This window comes from Anopheles funestus, chromosome 2RL (assembly GCF_943734845.2).
Source record: "Anopheles funestus chromosome 2RL, idAnoFuneDA-416_04, whole genome shotgun sequence".
In the NCBI taxonomy this organism is placed as follows: domain Eukaryota; kingdom Metazoa; phylum Arthropoda; class Insecta; order Diptera; family Culicidae; genus Anopheles; species Anopheles funestus.
The window spans coordinates 50,304,264-50,328,993 of NC_064598.1; the positions used below are offsets into that span (position 1 = coordinate 50,304,264).

The window sequence follows — 24,730 nt, forward strand, 5'->3', positions numbered from 1 at the left end:
TTTGCCATCCACTGCACAACTCAACCACAGTGCCTGAATGCTTGTGAGGGGCCTGCCTGCCTGAATTTGCGGGAAATTCTTTACTCAGCAATAAATTGCACTTTTTATCACCGCTCCGCTAGGTATTGCGCATTTCCATGTGTTGTTCCGCTTGTGCCGCGCTTTGAATGACCGGAACGTACTATGCAACATATGCTTGATAATGATTTTTAATGACAACATCACACTCCATTTTCGACCGTTGGTTTTGCTACACTCTCTTGATGGTATTGATCGACGCGAAGAAAAAAAAACGATTTCGCTGTTTAGCATTTACTTGGTTTTTTTAATTCACAATCGATTTCGAAATGCCTTTTCGTAGTGTTTGCTTTTGTCGGCTGTATGTGTACGTTTTTTTATTGTGTATAAAAATGACGCATAAAGCAAGAACAAAGACCATTAAAGGGAATGATTTGTTAATATGATATGAACTATGCATTGATTATGCTACGGTATGCCATTGAGTCAAATCAATTATATTTATTTTTTATTGAGTGAAAATGTGATTTAGTTTGTTAGTTCATTTATTTGATTTTGGTTTTTCGTTAATTGATTTTGTTTTTATCTGATTTTACGCTTTTAAATCAGATCAGTTGTTTATCAGATTTACTTTTTTTAAAATGTAAAACATCATAATAAATGCATCGAATGATCAACATCGCGTCGCCTGTCACATAATGATGATTATTAATCGAATCATTTCTGTATGATCAAGCACACTGGTATGATTAATGTTTTATTATTTACAAAACATTTTTTTGTGGGCATTGCTAATGATTTGCTTTTCATTTATCGCAACAGCATCATCATGCCGAAACCAATAGCAAATGATTCTATTGATTATTAGCTCTTTTTCCCCCAAAATACCGAGCATGTAGAACTATGCCCTACGCCTCCCGAAAGGTTTCAGATTCTTCTGATATAATCCATTGTTTTTGACACAATGAGTGAAATCATGATTAAACATGTCATCACATTTGTTACACCCACGTTGATGTCACGCAAGGTGTGTCATATTTCTGAGAATAACTTTCTTAGTTTTTGCTAACTTAAAGCCATAACACAATACGCATTGTTCCTTCGGTTTCGTTGAGCTATAAAGATCCATTACTCTAGGTGAGAGGAAAACTTATATCTAGCGGCATGCAGGGAGAGAAATAAAAAGTTTTTCCTTTCCCCGAAAAAAAACATACCCCCAAGTAACGCCCACACTCCAAAAGGGGTGCCTTTAACGGGTGTACCATCTGCTGCAGAATATCGAATAGCCATGTACACACTAAATATTGTGTAATCCGAGTGTGGATAAAGAAGTTGTTGGATTATTGTTATTATTTATTTTTCTTTTCTTTTTTTTGGGGAACAAATCCATCCTCGCGTACAAAAAGTATCCCTTTTCAATAGTATCCCCGATGGCGGATGGCATGTATTCTCCTATTCCATTCCCCAAAACACACATGCTTGTCCTGCGCTGGCTGGTTTGCATGTTTTTTTCATAGAACTCGTGCCAGGTTCTATGAGCGCTCCTCGCATAACCCGTAAAAGCGTCCGTAGATGATGAAAAAATGATGATACTACAGCGGAAAATAACGATTTGCATGCGAAAAAAAAATCCTCACCATTGCCTCCTTTCCAATCAAGTATGAAGAGCCGGGCCTTTTGCTAAAGGTCACCGTGTGATGTACGGAGTGGTTCACTGGCACTAGCGCTGAACCCGAGATGGGCAAATAAAGCAAACAAAATGTCCTCATCTACATGTACGCAGCCGCTTGATTCAGCTTATGGGCATTATATTTGCTTTGTTTCTTTTGTCTTTTGCCTTCAAGTCGCTGGATTTGGCTTTCAATTTTGCTATACGAATTATCATAATCTCCGATACGCTTTCAATGGGGATCGGGCTTTGACTAGTGCTGTGGGAAATTCGTAGAAAAGTAGCTATTTGTAGTTGCCGTTCCATGCATATTCAAAATACACGGAATTGCTTAACTTTTGCACAGTTTGTTCTTAAAACAAATATTACCAATAAGCTTTTAACTTTTTAGTGACTGATCCATGAAAATGATCGTAACAATTGTTAAGTGAATTTATATCAATATCATATGTATATATCTTCGACTCTCTGAAGATTCTATTTCTTCAAATTTTAAGAAAGTTGCTTTAAATAGAAGAAATATTTTATGTAGTTTTCTTATATAAATCACCTTATGTGCACACCATTTGATTTGACGCAAAAATTAATTTGTATATAATTTTTAAGAAATATGATATTCTTTGAATTAAGGGTTTGGTTTTTAGTTTTAACAACCTTCTTATTACTAGAAATAATTTTCGCACAGTTTTGTGGGCTGAATAATTCTCGCAGTTTGCCAATTTAGTATGTGCAATTCATTATTTATGATTAATTTGTAATTTATTCTATAAGCATTGTTAAAAATAAATGTGATTTATATTTTGTTGACAAACTATTTACCCTTTCAAGATCATAAAGCTTGTGTGACGCACTGTATTTGCTTTCACTACTAAGAACAGAGCGCGAGTGTGAGTGTTCCCGTAACGTTGAGTGGTAAATAACAATAAAAGTGTATGTGCCTGTTTATGAATTCCTTTTCCCCACGTTCATCATCCCCCTTTCTTCCTTCCTTCCACGTATCGTTCCTTTCGCTGAACGATCATCATGAGAAGTAACGGTCTTATATGTGACCTTCGTTGTCACGGTATTTGTGTTCCAGGCCGGAAAGATGCTGTCCTTTCTGTCCTTTGCTTTCTCGCACACGATTACTGTCATGTTTCGAGCTCGCAAGCTTTTTCGTTGACAAAAGGTAGCTAGCGATAACTCCACCAGGACAACGAAACGCTCGACCTGGGTGAATGCCATTAATGCGCTGAATCAGGCGCAATTTTGTTCAATTCCTTCACTGTCATTTACATTTTTTTTTTAAACTGTAATATAAATATTTTTTTATCACAACCCAAAAGCGCAGCTTTAGTACAAAAGCGAGCACCAAGGCGGAGCTTAATCCATTTTGGCTTAGGTTGCAAGTTTATTTTACAGTCTGAAGCGCTCGATTGACCGTAAAGTACACGAGACCGTACACGTCTATAGCCGATCGGTTGGGCGGTTGCGATCGAACTGTCGTACGGAAATCGATTTGAAATTTTTGCTTCGGATACTTACGGCACCAAACCCCCCCCCCAAAACGCACGTGCATTGCACGAACCAGAAGTGAAACTTTCACTTAATCTATGGCGTGTGCATCGTAAAGTTTTATTTCACTACCATCATTTGGGTGGTGTTTAAAGAAGGAGCACGTGGGTTGATCCTTCCGCATTTTTCGTACTCTTTGATGGTGCCGCCCTGCCATGGCTGCCCCACTGCTGTTTTCCTTTAAGCCTCATGATGGGGTTTTAAATGAGGTTTCACATTACCTTTTTTATCACGCGACGTTCAGCAGACAAGAGAACGCGAAGAATGAACAAGAAAAAAAAAATTCGCAACATCAACGCTGAGACCGCTTCACAGGCAATTTTGCCAAATATCCGGCAAACATTAAGCTTCCGGCACCGTACGGTATCGTTCAGTGTCTTGAAACGGTGAACGGGACGCAATTTTTTGTTCCCTCATACCTTGCACAACGTTCACTACATCCATGTCCGTCAATCGTCGTTTGGGACTAAATTTGTGCACCGAGCATCGTAATAAAGTAATGAAAATTTTGGTCGAGCGATGGTCCCAAAACGCCAAGAGGTGGCAAGAGGGTCACAAAAAAAGGATGCAATGGATAGAAATAATTATAAAATTTAAATTTTATTCACGCCTTTCCACACTGCCAGCCTTGTATTAACCTTTTCACCTAAGTTTGCCAAAATGCGCTGCACTGTAGGGAACATGAAAAAAACTTAAAATAAAATTAAAGCAAACGGTGAGTCAGCACTGACCGACACACCGTAGCAAGTGGCAGTACTCGTAGCTGTCCTTCTGCTGGTAGAATTTTAATTGCTTTGTCCTTTCATTTTTAACATTCCATCATACTGTGACCAGCGTTTTACACATGTTTGCAAACAGGGGGGGAGAACACAAATGCAAAAGAAAATATAAAACCAACATTTTTGAATTGCTCGTCATCATATATGAATGTGTGCGTGAAGGTAGCGGATATGTTATTTTTTTACAGAAGTGTTGCTTTCGTTCCATCGTCCTTTCGATTGACTTTTAAATTGCGCTCATTAATGTTGACGCGTCGCGATGACTCGGCAATGGAAACGGATGGTGATAAATAGTAATTAACTCATTTTCTCGTTTAAAATGGGGTGTGGTGGAGTTGTTTTTTGACATTAACTGAAGCGCTGTGTTCAAATATTACGGGTAAATCAGTCATAAATGGGACGAGAAAAAAAAGTATTTTTTGAGCTTCGTAAATTTTTAAAATTATCCTGTTTTATGGCCTTCACTTTGAATTAAGAAAATTTATCATTTTATACAGTGATAAGTGTGCACAGTGTGTATCTTAAGTGTTTTTTTTAATTGTATTAAAAATGTTCTGTTTCAAAATGTAAATACCATGTAAATGAAGTTATGATGGCAGCTCTTAGCTTTTCTTATTTAAGCTTTTCTTCTAGTATACCGTTTTTCTATTTAATTTGTCCTAGGAATAATTATTTTTTATCTTTGTTCAATTATTTATGTCATCGTAATGTAAAAAGGAAATTAAATAGGTCTTCAAATAATTGTTTAACGAAAATTTTATTTTTGATATTAATTTAAATTAATTCATTCCGTTTACTTAAAGATGTACACAAAGAATGTAAACAAAGGTTGTGAAGTGTTTTCTATTAAAAAAAAAATGGCGTGCATTTGAAACAAAAACAAAACTTACAAATTTTGGATAAATAACATTCATAACTCGATTTAAATGAACAAACTATAAAAAACAAGTATAAATGTTGTAAATAACACGTGATAAAAAGGGCATGAAAAATGGTTTTAGATTTTGAAATTTTATTTTGTCATGGTTTGAACAATAACTTTCGTTATTTATCAGATTAATGATTAGGATTTTTTAGTGCTTATTCCTTAAACGTTAAGCTGTGAGCAAATGCAATAAATAAATATTCGAACGTACGTACTATTTTCCCCTTGATTTACATATACGCCACGATGTCAGTATTTAAATATACTAATTCCTCTTTAAGATCACACCTCGAAGGGTGTTCGTAACAGGTGAACTATTTCGCTGTAGGACCAACATTGGATGGAAGTAAAATTGATATTATTTACATTCACTCTCGTACGTAAGCGCACCTGTCCATGATACCATCGGACGATAGCTCCTTTGGTCAACACTCGATCAACTTGTTTCAATTGCTTTACGATCGTTGTTTTATGACATGTTTGCTCGTTGTGTTTTTCTACGTTTATTTGTTGCTTGCCGCTTGCCATCCATCTGCTTGGTCGCGAATCGTTTAAAAGGCTTACATGGAAAACACTTTTATCCACGCCGACATCTGGTTCCATTTTTGCTGTGTACTATGGACGGCAGGTACCACTTTCAGCAGTGAAAGTGAGTTGACCCAAAAATGGCAGATAGGGCGCGTGTCAACCGTGCATTCGTGGACGATTTCCTGGAACAGAAAAAAAAGTATATAGATATGTTGAATTTTTGTTCTCCGCTTATTGTACGTGGAACGTACGAGACTGTCCACGTAATTCTCACCCATTGATTGGACACCCATGGCACTACAGAAAGAGATATCAGGACGTAACAAAACCCATCCTTTTGTCCCACCATCAGTACAAGCATTACTGGTTAGCAAGGTGCATACTCGTGTTTTTAGTGAAAATCTGCAATGCTGAGACACGGTCGTAACCATTGTCGCTAGTGTTCGACCGCATCCGGTGAAAAGCTTTTTTGTAGATGTGTTTTTACTCTCTCGATTTTGCATCGTTTGCAAGCATTTTTTTGTTGGTCTTTGGCATATTGGTTTGAAATCGAGCAGAAGGATCGATTGATGGAACATTTCACTATACTGGATGGGAAAATTGTGCCGGTATATGTCGCCTTCAAAGAATACTTCCGGTATGTATTTGTCACAACCATATTCCTGTACAGCTGTTCGTGTGTCATAAAGGATGATAAGAAATGAGTGGCTTGTACTCCTTTCCCAAAGTACAACTGTATGTATCATCCTTCGATGTTCGGTGTACCGTGTATGGTGAAGCAAATTTACTTTAATTGCATTAAACGATCAAGCAGTACCAACACCACTCTCGTCTCTAGCTACGTTGCAATTGGATTAGACAGTATGTGTATGAGTGTTTCGTGTGTGTGTGTGTACCTCTACAATTAGTAGGGACTGGGTGCAGAATGTTAGCATGAAGCGTGCTCGATATAATTGAAGATAAACAGAACGCCACAGCTAAGCTAAGAACCCGTGCCATCCCTAATGAAGTTACCATTTGTGGCAGGTTTCCCGGACTCAACCATCTCGAAACACCGGCCCGTGCCTTCCTACGGTAATAACACTGTTCTGCTGTTTGTCCGTAACACCACCATTTTGCTAATGGGTTTGTATTTGTAACATCACCGGCACCGCAGCTTCTGGTACGAGACACACCAGCATGTGTCAACGCACGGTGGGCTGTCAAGTGGCGTGATGACAAGTGGCCGGAAATCAGGGCGGCAAAGAAACCAGCCAGAACTAAACCTGATGAAACAATAATCATGCAACACCATTATCATGCTCCATTTACTTGATGTAGTGCTGGTATCGTTGCGTTTTGATTTCTGAAGCTCCGATACCGTTGGAAGTCACCGAGAAGCAACTCATTTAACACTGTTTGTTAACAGTTTGATGTTGTTTTACTGATCATATACATTTGCGGTATAAATAAATCATAAATATAATTTTGCCAGCAGTGCTTCAGCCACCTTGTCCTTAGCCGAAAGCCGCATAAGATTAGCAAATAATTGCTTTTGTCAATGAAATCTTATGCCTCGAGCATCAAAAGCTAGTCTCGCATTTTTAAGCCACTTCGCCAGTGTTGTAATCCGTGATAACATTTAAAAATGACGAAAAGCAAAAAAAAAAACATAATGTCACTAGATAATCTTTGTCTGCGCGAATCAAGGAAAAAAAAAACTCGTGAAAGATCCGTCAAAAAAAGAACACAGAATAGAACGTCCTCGACAATTGGGCTACGATCGTTGTGCTCGGAGTCCAATTTTGTTAATCTCTTCACAGTCGTGCTGACTGTTGTTAGTCGCTTTGTCGTTATTCTTGCGGCCGGTAAGCACTGACGACTGTCCGTGATGTACGTTCGAGGGCGTTTAATCATTTATCTTCATAAAGCATGCCCGTCCTCGAAATGGAAGCTTTTAGCGGGCAAACGATTAAACGAGCGAGGCAAAACGCGATGCTAACGATGGAATTTCTGGAGACAAATTTTCTATTTTTCAAGAAGGAAGAGGAGATTTTTTCTTTCCTTTTTAGAAGCGTTGAAAAAAAATTCTTGTACGTGATATAAATTTCTTCTTTAATTCAAAATCTTAAATATAGCAAGTGTGAGGAACGAAGAATTATGAAGAAACAGGAATTGACGGTGTAGCTTTTTATTGAATGAACTTATAGGTTAATGTTTACCAATGTTCCCTTGAAACACTGATAAATAATAATTCCCAATACGTAATTCAACCATTTTCCAATCATTCTTTTCTATTTTATTGACTCTCCAATACGACGCACCGTTCGGTTGGGTTAACATCGATCTTAAGCCGATTCGCTCGCAAAGCATGAAATCTCCAACAGTGCCAAAGCCTGTGATGATTTATGGTTCCCGGGTCAAAAGGGAAATTAAGAGACACTCATAAATTATCGTCGCATGCCGTAAATGCCTCCGAAAGGCGTCAAACGAACGAAAGCAAGACGTTACGCAGAACGACAGCGAGCATCGTTCCCATTTTGTAAATCGTTGCTTTTGCTCCTATAATTTGTATTTATTTGCCGTAACACACCCGTTGTAACACCCGTTGTGGGTGTTAAGGGTAAATGGATTTACAGGTTTTTTTTTAGTATTTCACTTCACTTGTAGGTGCTGAACTACGGGTTAAAAATCGGTTTGATTTCGAACAATTTTTCTTAAGTTTGTATTTTTCTACAATAAAAATATTAAATTACTTTTTTACCAAATTATTCTGCAACATTCTCGTAATAGCTAGCAATGGTTCAATCACAATAAAGCACAATTAATAGCTATTGATGAGAATCGTTTCAAACTTTGCAACCTAATGTCTTGCAATATCAATCCCATTAGCTTCAGCTTTATCCACAGCTGTGTTGCTATTATGAAACTCATTGAGAAATTAATCCATCATTTGATGATTCGTTTATTTTACCTCGCTGAGTTTTTATAACAGCTGTCCAAAAGCGTTGTGTTATTTGCCCTTTCGGTCAGGCTTTACACATTCCAACCATTCTCGTTTGCTTAAAAAGGCTCGATTAATTTATTTTGGTTTCCATCATTTCCAACATGCGGTACGTAACAACTCACCTGATAGAAAGTTTAACCATCTGGGATAAATTTTACATTGCAAAAAACAAAACCACGAACGCAACATAAAGCAGTTGTCTCATTTCTTGCGCTTTAATCGATGTCTTGTCGCATACATTTTGGCAGATATTCCACCTTCCTGACATTTGCCCTCGGGGATGGCACAATTCAATAACAATTATGATTAATTTCCATTCTCTATGTATTCATATAATTTCAATAAGTGCACCACCACCACCACCACCACCACCAAGATATTCACGATACGCAGCGGACTTCAACCCCCATTGGGAACGAACGTGTACTATACTGGTAGCGTGCTATTAATGGTCATCATTATTTTTCCCGTAACATAAATCAATTGGATATTAATTTTTAATTCCCCTTCCAGGAGAATTACCAGCCGGTGCTCGAAATAAACGATAGATTCATAAATGGAAAGGTGTAGAGTACCTTCTGTCGCACACCGGGTTGAACGTCCACTGTTTGGTGCGAGCGCTCCTGTGAACTTTGACAAATTATCCGTAAAAATAATTATTATTGAAGTGTAATTATTTACATCGTTAGCACTTTGATTTTCATTCACCATTTTTATGGGTGGATTTATCTTGAGATTTCATGAATGATGTTCGGCTACACAAAAAAGGTCATGATTTTTAGATCTGAGCAGACTTATATAAAAGCATTAGAAGATCCACTTGTACCCCTACATATGAGTCTTCAACTTTAGAACATCTGTGAGAAAATTTCACGGTGTGTTGGCCGTGAATTCGTAGTGTTTTCCCCGAGCCGTGTTTTCCGATTTTAACCGCTTATTCCTATGTCTCCGCGCGATTCAGAGAAAGTGTTGAACTCTCTTGACAACCATATTCATTTAAATTGCCCTATTGTGTAAAATTAATTTTCAACTTTCAAGCTTAAAGTATTAAAATGAAACAAGTTTATAAAAAGCTTGACGTAACCTTTTCCACTACTTTCACTTCACGGTGGTTTAAATTAAATTCAATATTGAAGTTCATGTGAAATATACATTTACCAGTTGAAAAGAAATATTTTAAAATAAAAGAAAAAAAATATACACACTAAAAACCCACTTACCTGCTGCAGAACATTTCATTCGGAAAAAATCGCAATTTCCTGAGACGCCGTACCTTTCATCAAGCTCGCCTACATTTAACGTAGAATTTATTTTGCATTTAAAGTTTGAAGTCTTGTGAGCCAAAAAAATAATAAGGGGCTTAAGAAATGTTCAAACGAAGAAAAAGAATGTTTAAGTCAATGAGTAAGCGAAGCGTACTAAAGGGAAAACGGAAAACCTGTCCCACTTCCGTATCGGTTGAACTGATCATGGAACGGCTGCCATACTGCTCCTCTAGCGTTACGTGAACATTTCCGACCGAGCGGTTGATTTCTATTAAGTTTTGTTTTGCCTCCTTTTTGCTATCTGTGAATTGCGCCAGTAATGAAAGTTAGTTGAGAGAATACTTTCACATCTCAGCACGGACGTGATGTCGAATCAACGATTCATTTGTTTTTCGCTTCATTATTCAATGGCTAATTTTATGCCATTTCTCGTACTTTCTTTTCCTTTTATGTGGTGGTTATGCTGAAAGTTTCATTAAAGACACATTTTTTTTATTAAATATAATACATTCCCGAAAAGCAAACGTTATGGATACTAATTATAAGAACTATCAGCTATGTGTATAAATGTGTATGTGTATAAATAATTAAGAGCTTTAGGGACATGAATGACATAAGCTATAAATAGACTCTGTATACATATAATAAAGACATAAATAAACAATGTTTTTAACGTTTGTTTTATAAATGTTTGTCTCGTTTCTGTAGGACGATAAGAGCAATCAGCAGTCGCAACAGTCGATGGACTCGATGACATCCATGCAGATGAAGCAGGACCAACAACAGATGATTCCGGAAAAGAAAAAATGGATTCACGACCCATCGAGTAAGTGTGTAATTTATTATATGAAATGCTGCATAGCGCAGTGGATGATCCACTGACAATAAGATCCAAAATGTTTAAAAGGCAAACATATTTTATTGATCTTTCTTCTGAATCAAAAAGGATCATCAAAACTATAACATCTTTCGCTTGTACGGCACCAATGTCAAGATTCCATCATTCGGGCTGCCATTTCTGGTTCAGATAAAATTTGGTAGAAGTACTTATTGCAATATACTACAACATAAAGTAATAATCTGCTGAAACTAATTCCGATCATAATCCGGCCTCTAATGAACAAGTACATAAATCCGATCATAGTGCCTCATTGCGAGATTATGCAAATGCCAAACATTTTCCCTTGTAAAATATAATCTAACTGTAACTCTTGTTAATCTTACAATGAATTATTTTTCGATTCATATGCCAAACACCTTGCGTACAGCTTCTTAACATATTGTTAAAATATCAAGTTTTTATTCATTTTCCTCTATGCTATGATGGAATTTGGTGTCTACTTCACACATTTTCTTTTCTCTGTATAATTTCCATACATTTATTTTTGTCTTATCATAAATTTTGTTTTGTATGATCTTTAGAGATTTATTTGTTCTTGTATCAAAAATGTCAGTAGTTTTCTTTGACTGCTTAAAAACTGACTTAAAAAAATTCTAATTGGCATTGAAGAACGCTTCATTCTAACCAATATACCAGCTGCATGTAATATAAGACTAGCAGCTTCGCTTGAATTTTCGAAACAAACACGCATTTTGACAAATATATCACATAGCAAAGTCAAAAAGCATAGTAAATTCTTGTTTCACTACTACAATGAAACACGGCAAATATATTGTAGCAAAAGTATATGAAGCAACGCAATACTATACAAATTTATGATGCATCTATAAACCATGGTTACACTTCGACCACATCGATTCACATCGATTCGAAAGGTCTCGTATTTACCGTTCCACTCTGTTCCCGATTTCTGAAAAAATTCTCAAAATTGTGTGACGCATTTAGTTTTCGCACAATTCATGCAGCACTTTAATCCGCTTAGAGCTCGCTCTCCATTGTTACCAAATTTGAAGGGTTCGTATTTAATATAAAACGTTAACGAACGAAAGTAGCAAGCGGTGTTAATTATAGCATTATTACACGGTAGGGTAATTATTTTTCAACCTCCTTCAGTGTGGTCCTTGGAACTGGGTTGGTTAATTACGCTCCGAGGATTACGCTGTTGACGAAACCAAGAAAACTTTTTCACAGAACTTACTATTCTTTTATCAAGTTGATGTAAAACATATCCAAAATTTGATATAATTTTGTTTCACGAAATGATACGGATACAATTACAATTTTCCTTGTGGCAGAACAAAAAAACACGATTTTACGTTCTCTCAAGTGCTACTGTGAAGTTTAAACTTTTTTCAATCAGTTTTAGTGGTATTACTTACAATACTTTCGTCGTAAGCCATGATCCTTTAACAAAGACCATAATTTCTTGCTTACAGTAAACTATCCTTGAACACGCCAGGTTCAAGATCTTCACAATAAAGCATTATGCGAAGAACAAAGTTAACTGCTGTTATGACTTTTGTAACTTTTCTCCCTGCCACGCCAATGCATTTCTTTTCAAACCGGTTGCTACCGGTGACACATACAACCTCAGACACAGGAAAATCAGTCAAGTAAAGCATATATTTGTTGAGGGGAACCGTAAAGCGAGAAAAAGTTGCAGACCCCAAAACACAGCGCACAGTTCCGGAGCACACTTATTACACGTGTTTTTTCTCAACACAACAAACGCTGCAACGTGTGAGTACAGTTCTTCTTTTATTTTTTGTCAGCATTAAAGCAAAACTTCCGCATAACTTAGACACTTCACTTCGCATGCCGTGATTGTTGGTAAGGACAAGGAACAATATGTATACTGCGCGCTATTTCAACGTAGCACTCCAGGGTTTAGGGCTCGTAGAGCAAACGATGTACTTTCGTCCCGACATTACTGTTCATATGAATATGTGCGGTGCGTGCATACATGCATACATCCTTCCGGTGCACATCACAGGAGTGTCGTAAAATCAAAACTCAACAAGCAGAACCGTCCCACCATACAAAGCGCAGTCTGCCTGATGATGCTTGCCGGTCTGTACAAAGTTGCGCCAAATTATCCACCAGAGTGCACTACAACAAGGTGGCAGGGTGCTGTAAAAGCGGGCATGCTCCCTATAGCAGCATCTAGCAGAATAGGTGGAACCGTACGGACACTGCATGTTGGGGGTTTAGTGCAGTGAACCAACTTCCAAGCCGCATGGACATCCAAAAGCAACGCGAGATCAGGTTTAAACCATGATAACTTCGAACGAGCGGAGTTTGCAGTATAGTTACATACGTTTCGCTTTATAGGGTGTGATAGTAGCAAGATTATGATGTTGTTCCCATGCCACTATTTCGTGTGCTAAATTTATAGCATTAAGCCACAAATGTAGCCATTACATATATCGATCGATCTTCACGGAATGAAGGAGGCAAACATTATTATGTTTGATAAAGGCGAAATTGCTTCGGCATTTTCATTGGCCAGAATAGTGTAACAAAAGATTATTTTACTATTCACTCAGCCTCTCTTGCAGGGTTTACGATTTTATCTAGCGTTGTTACACGTTGTTCTGGTTTCTGTCCAAATAGAATTAGACTGTGCCTGATCTAGAATGATTCGCACCATCTAGACTAAAATGAAAAAAAACCTGAATTCTTTATTGCTTCCAATTTCCAATGTCACAATAATCGACTTAACAAATTTTTAAACGGTTGGGTCTCTTATGACATTGATCGGACCCAGTTCTGAACTTTGAAGGACAACGTTTCTTCCATGTTTCGTTATCAATCAACAACAAAGTTATCAACATACAAAAAAACTAGGAACCCAAATGTTGATAATACGAAGCATTACTGTCGGAATTCTCTTTTTCGGAAAATTACTTTTTATTTACCTATTCTCATTATAAATTTCTAGATTTACTTCATTTCTAGATTCATTTCAACTTGAACTAGAATATGCTTAGGTAGATTTAGAATACTTCGTCAAATGTCAAAAGGAACCTAATTCTACACAAAGCTTTTTCAACTGAAGCTTTGTCAGATTTGTAAAATGCGAAAGCTTTGAAGAGCATCTATTTCATCAGGTAAAAGTTTCAAAAAGAGGGAAGAATTTTAGATCTACCTCAAAACATTCCAGTTCAACTTGAATTCCAACCAGAAAACCCTGTTTTTGGTCCAGTCTATTATCGTAATTAAATGAGCTATAAATTTTTTTTATAGTTATTCAAAGTATTCTGACTGTAAGAACGAAGGAGAATATTTTAACAATCGTTTGAAAAAAACCCTACCTGGAAGTCTGAATTGAAGGAGAATATTCTCCTATTTCTCCAAAGCCTATTCTCCAAAGTCGGCCACAGTTGGTAGATCATGGGTTATATTGCAAGGTAGCACAGTAAAGCGATAATGCACGATGGTGGTAACAACCGTATTTGGTGCTTCGCCTGATGCTCACTTGCCCGACTTGGCTACATTGGCTGCTAAGTGCTTCGAAGCATTACGCCTGCGTTCCTTCGTACACACTGTCGACATTCTGTCGGGGGAGACTATAAATTTGCGAGATAAATATGATTATTATGTAACGTTATTGCAGCCCTGGCGCAATGTTGCAATGGCGCCGAGATACTGCCAGTGCAGCTGGCTGTACGTAAGACACGCGAGGTGGAATGTAAGCATACCATCGTTCAGTGCTGCCCACTGATGCTGGGGCCCTGATGATTCATACCTGAGGTGTACCGTGGAAGGATAAATTTACAGCATGCCTAGTCTGGTTGCAAGAATGTTCCAGCCTCTGCTAACTGAATCATCGATGCACGGCCCCAGCAAATGATACACGTAACCGGGTTCGGTTCGGTGGATATTGATGAAATGCAGACAAACACCGTAACCGTAGCAACAGCGAGATCATCGTCTTCCCGAAAATGCCACCACCGTGACAGTTGCTGGCTTAATGTTCCCATAAGCGTGCACGATACAACCGCCACCGGCACCTAACTAGGCTACATTCTATCGATGCACTGCATTGCTGCCAAGCACATGAATGAAGGTACTTTTCCAGCACCGGTCTATTCTATCCATCCCACGACTTTGCATCGTGGAAGCAAAAGTTTTTGCATAATTCTTTCCGGATGGATGGTACAGTGCGCTGAAACTCTCGCCCGCCATGCTCCCCGTCCCTCCCATCCCGGCCTAGCTGATGCTCCATCTGTTGCCATCAGTTCCGTTGGCACGAACATTATTCGGAAGTATTGGGTGAAATTTACGAGATCATTTTCAACTTCCCTCTTCCGTGGATCGTTTAGTGCTAGCCATGCTTTGCCTGGCATTTGACGAAGGTGCAACGTGTGCAACTCGGTCGCTTTGCAAATGCTGGCACCATTTGCTTTCATGCTAGTTTGCTTCGTATGCCCAAAAAAAAATAAAATAAAATGCTTTTCTAGCTTCACTTGTAAGGACATCTCATCAGTGGCATATCTTGCTTGTTGAAAAGTTTGTCAGCAAGTTGAGTAGAAAGTAATTTTCGAAATGAACGAAATTTTAACGTGACTCCAGCACAGGGTGAAAATGAGGGAGCATTTTAAATGTGCTTATTTATACCTCATATGGAAAATATGTTTACGACACTTTTTTGCATTCGTAATTCGTTTGTTTTTGCTTGACTGTTAATTATTTTTCATGTTCGTTCTAGTGTGTGGAACATAATACTCTTCCATATACGGATATTATTGTATATTCCAAAATCCAACTGTGTTACATCTTCTGTAAAATTTTGTTTAATCTTATGTTCTAGTCAAATTACTACAAATTTATTGTTATTTTCTTTGACTAACATTTCTTTTTCATAAAAAATGCCAAATTCAACAGGCGATGGAGACGCCTGGTACTTTGATGAAACATATTGCACGTTGAATCGATAAGGTTCATCATGGTGCCTTTAAATGATTTCACCAAAATGAAATCATATCGCAAGTTTGCTCTGAATTTGAATGCTCGTGTGACTCCTTCGTGTCGCATCAACTTTCACACGTCACACGTAGAAGAAGTAGAGCGAGCGGCATCGCAAAGGGTCGTTCATTCTTTCCTCCAGACGATCTCCGAAACCCGTTTCGCGGCGTGGCATTCGAAACTCATCTGCATGTTCGCGGTTATTATGAATAAATTTGCATAATGCCCACCCGAACCAACTTCACAAATGCACTGCCACAGCGTACCCAATCACACCTTAAAACTAAGCCACCTCAACCCCGAGTGGCACCGTCGTTATGATGTTTGCGGTCGTCAATGGCATTGGCAGGATGGGGAAACACTGCAGATGGAAGCGACCAGAATCGTGATGGCCTCATTTCACTATGCCACAAACGGTTGCCACATACAGTGTCGACGGTCGCGACCGTCGTGTCACCATGTGTCTGACCTTGAATGGTTTGTGGAAGCAAAGGGACATCTGGGAGTGGAAAATTAAAACCAACCCAGAATGGTAAAATGGCACACAGAAATAACAATGAAATAGAATAGGTGTGTCTAGGTAATGGTGTTGAAGGTTTCAATTTTTTTTCTTTTGCTTGTGTTTGTAAAGAATTATAAACTTGTAACAAGCGCTTAATTAAAAATAGAGTAGCATTCAGGTAACATGTCGGTCAGAGCGGATGGAACAACAATGAGGGTTATAAACCATCGAGAACCACCTGATATTTCTTGCACAAAAGCATAAAAATGTTCTGCACAGTTCGACATGCTCAGGATTTAGTAAGAGCTTGTGGTTTGTTTCTTGGAACTCAGACTATTTGTACTAGAAGGAAAGGATGCCACATTGTTCGTTCTATCCACATACAGCTCTGACTGGGCTTTTAGTAAAAGCCTCAAAGTTTGATTTTTTTATTGCTGTTCAAGACGAACTGGAATGTGTTGAATTATATTTGGAATTTTATAGCAATAGGAATAATTTCGAAATCATAATTAAACAAAGGAAAATCATTTAATTAAATTGTACAATGTGCAATGTGTATAACAATTTCTTAGAGTTAGATAATGTCCAGTTATTTGAGGTAATATCTTACCTTAAAATAATGCCACTCCAAACTGATTGGAATGAAAACGAAGCTGATTATGCATTTAAATACATTGCCTTTGTCTTGTGTTGTTCAATGAATCCAAAATGACACCAAACCTCTGTGAAATGATGGTCAATGAAAGTTTTGCTAGAATTTCTGATTGGTACAACAAATCTCATTACCATCATTATCTGCGTTAGTTTTAGTTCCTAGAAGTATTCTACTGAATCTACAAAATCGATTTTATTAATGTATATAATTATGTTTAGTTAACACTTACCTAAACCAAACCAAACAAAAAACTAACAATTTGGGAAAAACATTTGAAGAGCTTATTCGCACAAAAGCTTACGAGCTTAACCGTCCCGTTGAACTCGAAACAATTGGTTATTCTGCCCGTTTTGCCATCGGCGTAGCTATAAAAATTTATATTGTTCTATTGCTATAATACTACATAATGAGTTGTTATATAAAAGTTATTTTACAATAATATTTAATCGATGTTAGTTAAGTTAGCATAAGTAAGATAAGGTTTAATTCTGTAATTTTGTAAGCAATGAACTCGTCACTGAACGCGTGGGCAGTCTTATTTGGTCATTCAAATAAAGAGGTTATATAATTTATATATAAAAGAAATAAGAAAATCAATTATAAATTAGATTTAGTTTAGTATAGTTTAGTTTAAAGTCAGTTCGTTAGGTAATGTTTAGGTTTATATAAAAAAACCCTAACCTAACTCAAAGCTAACAAACAAAACATTATTTATTTTCCTTAAGTTCAAGAGCAATGAGTTCAGGTTAGAAAATCAAAATGCTGCTACACTTACTACAATATCTGCAGAATTACTAAATGATCTTCGCTCCACTATTCAAAAGGATCCTTTCCACTCGCTTGCTGTTATCTGATGTTACAGAAATATTTAATTTTTGCAATGGATTAAACGTTTAACGCCCCAATGAACACACCTGTCTAAATGTTTATATTCGCATAAATTTGCATGATTTTTAATTGCCGATTATTTTTGTTGTTGTTGACAAAACAATCTATCGGTTAAATAAAACAGTAACATTCATAACTCCTACGATGCCGCCAACAAACTAGATACATCAACAATATTGTTCCAGGGTTACCACGCCGTAATTATGCAAACTCTTCTGCAGCTTCAGGCATTGAACATGAAAGTATTCAGCGAACGAAGGTACAATTCTAAAGGGTTAAATATGTGTCTGCTGCTCGTTTGATTCATTCATTCGGATGACAGTGCATGATGCGCTCGATGTTCCGAGCTATCCTTGAAGTATGAAGGTAGTGTCATTTATGTGTTGTGTGTTTAATGCACCCCCAATCTACAGGCCGACCAGTCCTTAGTACACCTTGTAATGATACGCTAGGTAATGAATAGCACAGCATGGTGCTTTATTTTTCCACACAAAAGGAGTAGCAGCATGAAATATAGCTGTCCCCCGCTTTGAAACAAGCGCCACAGCGCCATAGAAACGTGTGCTCCGCATTAACTGCTCCGGGTTCACATGGATCACGGATGGTTTCAGCTTGTCAACCTGCTACGGTTCGTGAAGCAGCATGAATATTTCATCTTCCTAGCATCAATGCACGACATACCTTCGGAACGTTGCTCACGTTGAGTGTGCACTGTACAGTGGTTATGGGCTAATGATACCGACTGCCAGTACTTGGATCGGGCAGGTCGTACAGTTTAGGTCTCGGTACTCCATGGTTCCGGTTGTCTTTCCTGTGAAAAGGCTCCCGACACGGAAACACGAATCGACACCTTTGGAGTGTGGGTGCCCAATTCATGAAATGGCAAATGTTTCATTGTTCTCCCTCTCGCTCTCTCTTTTTCTCTCCTCACCAGGTGACCTGTGCAAACCGCTCAACTGCAAGAAGAAAGAGCTCTGTCTACTGGAGGACGCGTACACGGCTGTCTGCGTTTCGAAGAAGGAACTACACAAGAACAAGTAAGTACTCACCACTGCGCTGTCTCGTTGCACGCAACCTTGAAGTTTGGGTTTACTATTGTGCTTCCTTTTTTTTTGCTTTCTTCCTGCATCCCTTGGCAAGCCTTCCCCTTACTTTACATAAGCCTCCACACAGTGGCAAACTTCTTTCCACTTTCCTTTTTTCAACCTTCGCACCCGAGGACAATGGAACCATTTCCTCGAATTTGTGGGTTTGCTGTTACTGTTGTTTGTGCATTACGCTGTGCGTTTACTTTCACTCAACATGTCCCCACACTCAGCCGGGTTCCACATTTGTTCCTCATTCACTTCTCCCTCCCACCATTGTACCAGGCATGAGGAAAAGTGTAACGAACGAACCAAACCCGCAGTACATGGTACATGTCCTGTTGCGACAAAGAAAAAAGAAAGAAAATTCTCTGTTCTTCTTCATACTCTCCAAATACCTACCATTTCCTATCATCATCCTGTGCCTGCGTTTGATTGTGTGTCCTTCACTCAAAAATGCTTTCTTTCCAACACTTCCTGTTTTTACTATCTTTCTACTCGGTCCGTTCTTTGATTGTACCCTTAACATTGTTGCGGATGCCGCTTGCAGACAGCCACCTGGTGATTTTGTGTTATGGTTTTCTCCCTTTTTTTCTCCTGTACATCTCACACACGCGCAATGTTTTCATTTTACAACACAAACCGTGCCTTAACACACACACACACATATACGGCCACTGAACTTCGAAACAAAATCCATTCAAAATGTTTTGGTACACACCACAGTTCCTTACCATGGGTTGACTAAAACCTCATTGTGGTGCCCTAAAGGTGTTCCACACGAAATTCATGTTAAATGCGAGAAGAAGAAGAAAAAAAGAGGGCAACTCCGTTACAACATAAAAAGGTATGGCAGAAATCCATTACCCTAGTGCTTACCCCACCCCCAAAGCCCCATGTTTCTCGGTTCGTCGTCACCTTAGACGCATTTTTGTCGACGTCATTTGTGAATGGTGAAAAATGTGAGCTTCCCAAGAGCATTTCGTGCTTCAAGCACCTGAAGTGAAGTTTACCAAACACCAGCATAATCTATTGTATTGGATTATTTTTCTTGGTTTTGTTTTTTGGTATAAAACTTAGAGATTAGTTTTTCAATTAAGTCACAACAATTGGACAGCAGCACCAGGTACGCAATCATGGGACAAAGTAAAGCAAAAAAAATCTGAAATCTATTACAAACTGTCACTTCATGAGCCAAAATGTACAACAACACAAATTACTTTCATCTTGTTTTGGGACAGCGTTGGTTAAAATGCTTTTTTTTTCGCTATTGTGCATAGTTATCTCTTGCCACAACAGTCTTGTTGGCAAATGTATTAACCACCAACAGAGGGTGTGATGTGCGATGTACGTATAAAACTACTCTCCACATTCATTACTAAATGTTAAGTTAATAGGGTAAAGTTTAATGGAAATTATTTTCACCGGCGAAAAAGAAAACCAAACCTTGCTTGTCATGAGCTTTTATTTCTACTTTAGTCGCACAATGGTATACAGAATGGATTGCGGACAATGCCAACGACACCAGTCGGGTTCATCAATTCACTTTCCAGCTCAAAAAAAATTTAGAAACAACAACCCCAAAAACCATATTAAAGAAACAAATAATCTCTTCCACCGTAGATCGTGGACCATAGATGATGGTGAGCGATGGTAGAGAAGAACGTTTTGAATGGCGCGGTGTGGTTCGCATAATTTTACTCGCCCCCCAACAACCTATGTCAACTTCGTAGCAGCAGATGAAAGAAGAAAAACATCCACGTACACTGCGAAATGCAAATGAAGGCGAAAAGGTGCAACAAAATGGACGCTGATTGAGTTTACGTCGATTCGGAGCGAGTTGCTTAGTTTGTGTTTTTTTTTTCGCACTTTCGTCGTGCTTAGGAAAAATAACACACAAAAAAAACAATCGAATTTTTCGTCAAGGGAATGTTTGCTTTCCTTTGTCTGCTTGTGCGTTGGTGTGTATGCTTGATGTACGGCTGGACTCAAATGAGGATGAGAAAATTAAATTGCAACGTTGTATTCGCTGATTTGGTGATCAAAATGGTGGAGCACAAAACATACGGTTATGGGACAAATTCGTTCAAACATGGTTCCATTTTTTACAACGCTTTATTGCTACTTCTACTTTCTACGTGTACATGTCTCACGTACCCAATCTAAAGTCAGTGTAATAGAGAAGGCTGTTATTAACGTGTAAAATAACTGGAACAAGAGATTTCATTTTCTGTACCAATCCAATATATTTCATTCTTTTTTTTTTGTTCTCTTAAACACCACACAGATATATGAAACCCATTATAGAGCGAAACGACATTTGTGTTCTGCTGAATGATTTATTTCTCCACCCAAACCTTATCCTTTTTTTCCATCCAAAACGTATATCATTTGCAGGTTTTTACTCTCTTTCTATCAAATTCTTTTTGTTTTATTTCCTTACAGATTCATCAGCAGCTATAATTCACTTGCGAACAGGTGCAACCTTTTCTTCTTTATCTATCCCTTGCATGGGTGTTAATGCTATATGTATAAAAGTTAACCATTCATTACGAATATGCATGCATGTTTTTTGATGCTAGATTAAAATATTTCATTTCATCGATTGGTTTTCAGGCTAATAAATGCGCATTTAATAATTGAAAAATCTCTCAAAAACCAGGCATGTCAAAGTACTGATTCACGGAGATTCCACCCTAATATGGTTCTTAACCGTCTGAAAAACTGTCACACATTTGACACTTGTTGTAGCATTCCGTAGTAACCGTAATAATCCTTTTGATTCGAACCCTTTTAAGTGGGTTATTAACTATTACACAGTCACAGTACAGTCTTTAGTCCACTACTCATCATCACGCTCGTACTGGGTTTAAATCTCAACATGATTCTGCCCTACATCTGCCCAATTTCAAGTGCCCATTTATAGACGTGCCCGACATTGCCAAAAATTATAATAAAAATAAAACGAAGATTACAACTTAACACTGTCTGTAATGTCTTAATCTCATTAGCCTTCGAACTTTCATCTTTTTTACATGAAATTTAGCGAATACTCTCTCTCTCTCTCTCTCTCTCTCTCTCTCTCTATCTCTCTCTCTTTCTCTCTCTCTCTATCTCTATCTTCTTGGCTTAACGATTTTAGAGGCCATGCCGGTCATTTCATAACCGGATAGTTAGTCCTTGTTACGGGACGGGGATGGGATTTCAAATCTGGTCCTGTCGTGTAGCACCGGCGCCACCAGTTATTACACCACTCCTTTAAATTGAACGAGTATTTGCTCTGCCATTTTCGGCTTCCCTTGACTTTATTTACCCTTTAGCTGAATAGCCATTCTGCCCTGTAAGGGAACCGATGTTGTATTACAATCATGCAATAAAAAAAGCTCACCGTATTACAACAAGTTTGACATGCCTGGTCATGTGTTTGACTCGCCCCTATATAGAAAAGCTTTGGGCTTTTGGATAAACCCTCAAATATTGGCTCTTTCATTTCATCTCGGTAAAGGTAGCTTATACATCCAGCTAATGCATGAACTTCTGGGTAAAATCATCCTTATCATTATCTTCCAATCAACTGCTTTCGTTTTGTTTTGTTGCCTAATGAAACAAAGCTCGCAGCAGTAGAGCATACCCACTGCAGCCCTCGTAATCAATCACCCGGAACGCGATGACTATGGTTGGGCAGTTCATACTAGCCAACCTGACCGCTGCTATGGACAACAACCATTCACCTTCTGCTTATTGTTCCTGTTTCTATTCATCTTTCTTCTGCACTTTGCTTACCGCTGCTATCAACACCACCAGGGAGGAAATAATCACCAAGAGCAAATACTTCGAAGAGGAGGAAGCGAAACGCAAAGCTGACGCAGAGGCAGCGGCAGCAGCAGCTGCGGCCTCTGCCGCCGCCGCAACATCTGGTCTGAACGGTGGCGTCGGAAGCGGTATTGCTGGTGTGGCGGATACTGGCAGCATGACGTTGATGGCGGCCAGTGGTGATAGTAGCACCGGAAGCAATGCAAACGACGGTACGAGCAGCGGGCTGGAGCATGAGGAACGCGAGGACGACGAAAGCTCTTCACAGGATGACGACGTGTTTTACGATAGTGAGAAGGAGGAAGACTGCAAACCATGCCCGGTGGTAAAACCCACTTATCTGTGCGGCAGCGACAACTGGACGTACTCGTCGCTCTGCCGGTTGGAGTACCACAACTGCATTCACACGACGGAAGTGAAGGTCAACTGTATGGGCTTCTGTCCATGCAAAGGTAAGCCAAGACGGTCATTTGTGTGAAATGAGATAATTATTTCCGGGAGTTTCGAACCATACTATCATTGCTATCCTTCATCAGTAAGCTTTCTTGGGAATGGGAGATTTCATTGGTCAGAATATTTAACTTGCTGAGCTACCATTTAACGCGGTTGATGTAAGCAATCAAAGCAAGATCAAGTCCTTTTACACAAATTTTATTAACAAATTAAAAAAAACTAGGTATTTTGTTTACTTTCTTCCAACTTTACTAATGAGAGTTAGGTCTAAATCAAGAGAGAAAACGTCTAAATATTTAATAATTTAATTCAATTAATTTATATTTCAAATCAGAACATTTGATTGCTTTCATACTGCAACCAAATGTGCATTTTGTTACTCGCACTTTAACGTACATTTTTGGTACTACATTTGGTAGGTACTGTCCTTGGTACAGGGCAGAATCGTAACGATGTCTCCACCATGTTGACAACCTGATCACATGCATGGTACGTGGTTAGAGTATTTTTTGCTTCCAAACCATATGCCCATATGCTGCCTGTGTGAGACGAGCTTAAACCAATTACGTTTGCTTACTTTTAATTAACTTCGATTAACGGGCCACGAGTTTGTTTTCGTTTTTAATTTCATGTCAACCGTTAATAAAGTGTGCTGCGATGTTGTTGTTGATTTTTTTTTGTTCGTTCGCCTTTTATTTCGCTCTGTTGTTTTCCATTCTCAGTTACCATTATAGCTGCACGCGTCCTTTGCCTCGCGGTGAAGCGAGCTTTCTGGTATCGCGCGTACGGTGGTACGGCAGTGGCGCACGTGCGTTGAATTTGTATCTTGGTACCAAGGGCAGCATTAAACGGTTGGTGTATTGTATCGCAAATTGGCCCGAAAAAGATACCTACGTTTTTTGGCCCGACCATGCCAGAATGCCTGCAGGGAATAGAAGGTACACGGTTTGTTGCGCCATACCATGTGCATGCCGGGCGCTGTTTCAAGAAAGCTTTTCGTTCCAGGAACCCATGCACAATGGCACGGATGAAGGACATACTTTTTCTGTGATAGTAGCACATTTTCGGGGGAAATATGTAAACATATCAGGACATAATTATTGGACCACTAGAATGCTTCATCACAAATGCACACTGGTGTAATATACATTGGCCTAAATTTTGGAGATAAAACAGAACAATTTAATTTAATGTAGTGTGATGTTTTTGAAGGGAAGTAATTTTTCTATTTGCTTTCAGACGGCCAGTCCGTCCGTATGTCTGAAATAAAAAAATATATAAATCACATTTTCTTTTTATCTCATCCGCGACCGGTATTAAACATTTGACATTGCCGTACGCACTATCATTCAAGTGCTGGATTACAGGGTTTCCAGATGAGACAGTAAATTTGAAAAACATACCATTTGGTTTATTACACACAATGCAAATGAGCTTTTTTCGAATCATTTCTTAATTTTCTTAATCTAATTTTGGAGACCAGACTCAAGAGTAATAATAATATTTTTAATAATTGGAAACATGATATTCGTAATCGCTTTAAAAATGAATATATAGTTTATCTGTATATTTTAACAAAATTATTAACAAATTTCTGTATTGATCAATTTTAGCTAAAACTGTTAATTTTTCAGAACGAAAGCTTGAGATTTTTTTTGAAAGATCTTTTAAAAATTTTCATGCAGTAGAGCAAACCCTGTAAAGAATTAATTTGATGTGAAGCTAGATAAAAATAACAAAA

General features: G+C 38.3%; 1 protein-coding gene across 4 annotated transcripts in view; it reads left to right on the forward strand.

The window, feature by feature from the left end:
* Window positions 1-24,730, forward strand: part of LOC125775062 (proteoglycan Cow) — a 91,540-nt gene that overhangs the window by 45,603 nt on the left and 21,207 nt on the right. For 3 of the 4 annotated variants that reach the window (XM_049445531.1, XM_049445530.1, XM_049445529.1), the window contains exons 2-5: window positions 10,433-10,550; window positions 18,573-18,675; window positions 21,169-21,201; window positions 22,528-22,988. In XM_049445531.1, coding sequence (XP_049301488.1) covers window positions 10,433-10,550; window positions 18,573-18,675; window positions 21,169-21,201; window positions 22,528-22,988 — 715 coding nt within the window. The remainder of the gene's footprint in view (window positions 1-10,432; window positions 10,551-18,572; window positions 18,676-21,168; window positions 21,202-22,527; window positions 22,989-24,730) is intronic. The other variant, XM_049445532.1, reaches the window with a different exon arrangement.